Raw genomic sequence first — 6008 nt, forward strand, 5'->3', positions numbered from 1 at the left:
AAACCTAACCTAATCACCTAAACCTAAAGCCTAAATGTAGTTACTGAGTAAATGAAGTACTGAGTAGAAGAGCATTGTAAGTGCATAATTACACTTTCAAATAAAGTGCAACAAATATTTTTGTAATTTGGTGTTTTTCAGAGTGAAACTGCACATTCTAGCAAGTTTTGATGAAAGACATTTTTTACAATAATGTACACAATAATACTAGCTTTGTGAAAAAGAATAACTATATTTAGCTTACTTTAAAAGAGTACATCTTACTTTAAAAGTAACTTACTTGAAAATAATATACTTAAAGTCCCTGTAAAGTCAATTTAAAGTATGTGTTCTGAGTTTGTCACAAACTGAATATAATGTTACCAGCCACTTAATTACATATTAAAGGGTTAGTTCACCCAAAAATGAAAATTCTCACCCTCATCTCGTTTCACACCTGTAACACAAATTAAGATTTTTTTGATGAAATCCGATGGCTCAGTGACGCCTGCATTTCCAGCAAGACAATTAACACTTTCAATGCCCAGAAAGCTACTAAAGACATATTTAAAACAGCTCATGTGACTGCAGTGGTTCAATTTTAATGTTATGAAGTGACGAGAATACTTTTTGTGCGGCAAAAAAACAAAATAATGACTTTTCAACAATATCTATTGATTGGCGATTACAAAACACTGCTTCATGAAGATTCAAAGCTTTACGAATCTTGTGTCTTTTTTAATCAATGGTTCGGAGTGTGAATCAAACTGCCAAAGTCACGCCCCCCAGTGGTGAACCATTGAAATTTCAAAACACTTACGAACATGTAACGAAGCCTCGTTTACTGAAATCACGTGACTTTGGCAGTTTGATAAACGCTCCTAACCACTGAATCGAAACAAAAGATTCGTAAAGCTTCGAAGCTGCAATTAAATTCAAAAATGTGTAAGAGTAATTCATAATAAATTATAATTGTCTTTGAAATATGGTTAAAGTGTGCTACTGAATGTACTGAAGAGCATTTATGGTAAACTAAAATATACTTTAATGTCATTTTTATTTATTAGTGCTTTTCATATCGATTAATCATGATTAATCGCATCTAACATGTTTGATGTGATTAATTGTGATTAATCCATTTGACAGCACTAATTTAATATATTTGTAATTACACATTTATAATGAAGTTGCAATTAAGTACATTTAAAATATATTAACTTTAAATGTAATATTGAATAGCGCACTCTACGGTTAATATTATTATCAAGTACATGTGCTTTAGTATGTTTGTCAACATGTCAAAATAAGTGAACTTCTTTAAAGAATGACAAAAGGTTATTAAAACAATTATTTAAAATGTGCTTTAATGCAAGACTTTTAATTTGACATTATATAGTCATGAAATTGTACTCTTTAAGTACACTTAAATGGACTTTTATTTAAGTAACATTATCTGTTAGTACAGTTTTTAAAAAATATAATTTTAATAAGTGTACATACAATACAATTAAACACTTCTTTTTCACAAAGGTAACAATGCATATTAAGAATGTAAATGGTTGATTTGAATTTCATGTTATCTTTAACATCTATTCATAACATCTAATATTTAGCTACATAAATATTATAATAACCCATTTCATTAATCTCCTTATGTGCAACTTGCTTAATAGTTTATTCAGTATGCCTTGTAGTTACTTGAATACGGCATGTTCAAATGTGCCATCAAGGTTATAAGGGGACACGAGACTGTTTTCAACTGGTGCCTTGTTTCCTGACAGAGTAACGTGAGATCTCCGAAGTGCACGAGACATGTGCACACAGTGCAGTGGAGTCCAGACAGCGGGAGGGACGTGATCAAACCAGTGGAGCTGGTCATTGAGACGGCGGCGAGCATCAGGGAAAGTTACAACAGAAGCAGGTCCAACTCAGGTAATACACTACTGATACATAGAGAGCGTATTGAAATGTATTATATTGAACTTTCTTTTGAGCTATTTCAATATAATTCCAAGAGATTAATTCAAGTAAATAATAATTGTTTACACAAATTGTATGTTGACTGTATTTGTCACGTTTAACCATTCAACCCTGATACCGATAATGTCCAATTATCGCAATTAATTGCATCTAATATAAAAACTTAGATATATAAACTTTTATGTTGGATAAGATTAATTGTGATTAATCGATTTGACAGCACTAAATTTTAAGGATTTTATTTGTTAGCAAAAATTGCAAACCCCACATAAAATGAATGGAAAATAAACCAGCTCGTATAAAATTTATTTTGACCTCCTGAGATTTCATTTATTTTCACCCATCTGTTTTTAAAAGCCCTGTTTTGTAGCTACTTTGTAAAATCGTTAAAAATGGCTTGGTTTGTCATTCTGTTTCTCAATCAGGTGTTGATCCCAGATGGATTTACAATCTGAGAATGAAGCAGATGAGAGAGCAACCTACCCAGGAGTCCACAGGCAAGATGACCCTCCCTCAGTTCCTTTCTGTCTTCGGCAACCAATCGTCATACGCCGCTGCTGTGAGGAAGTCACCCAATCGCAGCCCTCTCACTCCATGGACAGACTCGCGGAGTTCCTCTCCCACCCTTTCTGTCAAACTCTCCACCATCCACCTGGGGTCAAAGGGCAGTAGCCCATCCAGCACAACATCCGAGAGTGCCTCAGAGCGAGAGCGCCCCCCTAGTGCTGGAGCAAAACACACCTATAACAGAAAAACGTACTATGACCACACACTGAAAATCACTGGAGGAGGAAGAGGAGACGGAGAAGCCAGGAGGTTTAATCAGGTGACACCGAGAGGATCCAGAGGCTTCCAACATGCTGGACGTCCACGAAACAGTTATATAACACCACCGAACCACCAACGCCCAATACCGGGGATATCAATTGTCACTGAAGGGGTGAAGCAGAAAGGGCCGCCTGAGGAGGCCGGGTCTGGCGATGGGGAGTGGATTAAAGTAGAAAGAAAGAAGCCTAATAAACAAGAACATAAACATCAGGAAGTAAGGCAGGCCAGAAACCGCCCACGCAGAGGAGGGAGGGGAGGAGGCCGTGGCCGAAGTTGAGCATGTATTCTGATAGAAGGGTTGGTAATGATTCAAGTTCGATTCACAGTAAGGGCTAAACGAGGACCTGATCTTATAACCAAAGAAAGCACTTAAACCTAGTTGTTCCTAGAAGATTGTTGGTGTATTGTAAGTACACTTAAATAAAAGTGTCTTTTAAATTGACACTGATTAAGGGAACTTTTTCACCATGAAATGGATATACTGATCTTAAATGTCATAAATTATTATGCTGTTCCTGAAAAAGGCCCATTACCTTTGCTTTTTTAAAGTTGATATTTCCTTTCTAGGCTTAAACTTGAATTTGCCTCTCTTGAAATTTTGTTTTGTGTGTGTGCGTGTATTGAAACTATGCGGAATACTTCAGTGATGATCATAATTGAGGTTATGAGGTTTATAATATGAGGTTTTCTATTAAACTGTTTTGACAATGTCTGCCTCCATGGCAAATGTGGTTATATTATATTGTGGTATTTTATTATGGAGGATTATTTCATTTATATGATATTAAAGATGTATTTATTATTATATTGGTGGAATTTTAAACATGGTCAATTTATAAGATATTAATAAAATGTAAACTTCGAACCAAACACTTTGCTTGTTTTATCTAGTCAGCATTTCGCGCGATTTATGTGTCCTTATGAAAATGAGCTCTGAGGTTTGGCGCCACAGCTAAAGATCCTGTAAGCGCACGTAACGCCAAATAGACATATAATTATATTCGCCTTTATTTTACTAACCCCAGACTTCTAATGCAATTGTATCACAAAGTTTATACTGAACTCATAATTAAATGAATAATAAAGCTCTTGAATCTTCAACGTATTCGACTGGGCTACTTTATTAGCTTTACACACCTTCCAGGACTCTCGTGTGGCGCGGAAGACAGTCACGCCTCTTCAACATTTACGCGCCAACTTCCAGACTAAACACCGCGCCACAGGACAGAGACACACACACTCGCAGAAGACTCGGGCTCACCGTAAACTTACACCCCCTCAAACCACAGAGAACTACAACACGATGCGCTCCAAGGTACAGTAAAATATGCCAGCTTTTGTTTTCTGTCGGCCTGCAAGTATAGCTGCTAAATAAGTGTGTGTTTTGTGAATGAATGAAGGCTGTCGTGGCGTTTGTAAGTTAGTTAAAGTGCGTTTCAACGCTATAAAAGAGTTCAAACATCAGCTAGATCGATTGTTCATGTTGTGTCTTTGTTTGGGAGGTATATATATTCGAGAGCATGTCTGTTTTGTGTTGTTTTAAACTTGTTTGGTGGGGGCAGGGCTCGTCCCTAACTTCAGAAAAAACAACGAGTAAAATTAATTATTTAATAATATAAAAAATGTTACCTTCTACAACGCTGTACAAATAATTACACTTTTTAAATGTTCTTATTAAAATATTGTGTATAAAAAGAAATGAATTTAATTGTTAAATTTAAAAATTTAATAGTTTCTGCCGCAGAGTTCACGCCCCCCAGACATAGATGACGTCGAATTTTACTCCCTGCCATTTTAAGTTCTTGACTAAAAATGATTTACAGCGTTTAAATGTGAAAGCCATACTTTCAGTATAGCATACAGGCCCTCTTATTTCCAGCAGCAGATCTGAAACCTTGATCTCTATTAAAAGCAGTCCGACATGTGTCGGGTATATTTGAAGTATTTGCTGGACTCTCGTTCTTCATTAACGGTATGAATACTGTACAGAGGCTGCAGGCGTCTCCACCCTCCACCAGGATGAACCTGCGCAGTTACAGGAGCACTGCTGTGGTTCCCATGGAAACCTCCTCTTCCTCCTCGGATGACAGCTGTGACAGTTTTGGATCCGATGGTTTTGGGAACTCGGTACGACATGAACTTTTCCATGTGTAAAATTGACCTGCAATTGTGTTAGTGTCTTTCAGCTACCGCCTGCTCATTTTGAACCCATGATGACACATTTTCTTTTTTTTTTCTTCTTCTAGAAGAGGCCGCTGAGACAGACGAGAAGCTCTGCTCAGATTGAGAAAGTGTTTAACGTTCTACCTGTGACTGAGGAAGAGGACGCGTGCAGCGGTTTTGAGAATGAACTGAATGATGACATGACAGAAATGGTTTGTAACTAGAGGAAACACTTAAGTCACAGCTTTCTGCTTTATCATCATAATGGCTTTTGAAAGGAGGTTTATGTTCAATTAATCATATATGTATTTCCTTTCAGAAAATGGACTCTGACGCTGAGACCTGTTCACCTCCAAGGAAAACTCGTAAATCATTCACGCTCCGAGTAGCCATGAAGTTCCCAAATAAACGGGCCAGTCCATCAAAGCCAGTGACACCTGTGTCCAAACCCAAACCTAAACCTAAACCTGAACCCAAACCCAAAGACCCCGAGTCTGACTCTGAGAGCGACAACTTCATGCTGAAGAGAGCGCTGAACATTAAAGAAAACAAAGCTATGGTGAGCAAGTCAGCTTCTACATGCACGTGCATTACCTTATGAAAATCAACTACTGATTTTTTTTTAATTTTTTTTTTTATTATTATTAATTTTCTATTTATAAAATTGTCTCAGCATGTAGCTATGCCACCCAGGCTGCCTGTTATTTTGCACTTATGTGCTTTAAGTTTGAATGTAATTCTAACGATAAGAGTGTGTGATTCCAGTTTTAAGAGAATTGTGAGCTTTATTTATTTATTTTTTCCCCTTCTCTTTGTAGCTTGCTAAACTAATGGCAGAGCTGGATAAGGTTCCTGGACTCTTTCCTGGGAAGGCTGCTTTGTCACAGGGCAATACGGTAAGACTTTAGGGTGCTGCTATTAATATTAATAATACTAATACAATTGATAATCTGTGTCCAATACTAATAGTAATGATGAAAACAGTACTATTATTACTTTTATTAGTATTACTGCTAAAAGTATTATTATTAATAACTAATTGATGCTAATGATACTAA

The 6008-nt window shown here is 36.6% G+C and overlaps 2 protein-coding genes across 4 annotated transcripts in view; both read left to right on the forward strand.

Moving 5' to 3' along the window:
* map3k20a (mitogen-activated protein kinase kinase kinase 20a) overlaps window positions 1-3657 on the forward strand; it is a 58167-nt gene extending 54510 nt beyond the window's left edge. For both annotated transcript variants that reach the window (XM_048192794.1, XM_048192796.1), the window contains 2 exons: window positions 1761-1911; window positions 2385-3657. In XM_048192794.1, coding sequence (XP_048048751.1) covers window positions 1761-1911; window positions 2385-3064 — 831 coding nt within the window. In that variant the 3' untranslated portion in view covers window positions 3065-3657. The remainder of the gene's footprint in view (window positions 1-1760; window positions 1912-2384) is intronic.
* Window positions 3658-3945: 288 nt separating this feature from the next.
* Window positions 3946-6008, forward strand: part of cdca7a (cell division cycle associated 7a) — a 9353-nt gene continuing 7290 nt past the window's right edge. Inside the window, exons 1-5 of one of the 2 annotated variants that reach the window (XM_048192799.1) lie at window positions 3946-4102; window positions 4777-4914; window positions 5034-5162; window positions 5270-5509; window positions 5769-5846. In XM_048192799.1, the coding sequence (XP_048048756.1) occupies window positions 4091-4102; window positions 4777-4914; window positions 5034-5162; window positions 5270-5509; window positions 5769-5846 (597 nt within the window). In that variant the 5' untranslated portion in view covers window positions 3946-4090. Of the gene's footprint in view, window positions 4103-4746; window positions 4915-5033; window positions 5163-5269; window positions 5510-5768; window positions 5847-6008 lie in introns of those variants that run through there. The other variant, XM_048192798.1, reaches the window with a different exon arrangement.

This window comes from Megalobrama amblycephala, linkage group LG6 (genome assembly GCF_018812025.1).
Source record: "Megalobrama amblycephala isolate DHTTF-2021 linkage group LG6, ASM1881202v1, whole genome shotgun sequence".
NCBI lineage: Eukaryota > Metazoa > Chordata > Actinopteri > Cypriniformes > Xenocyprididae > Megalobrama > Megalobrama amblycephala.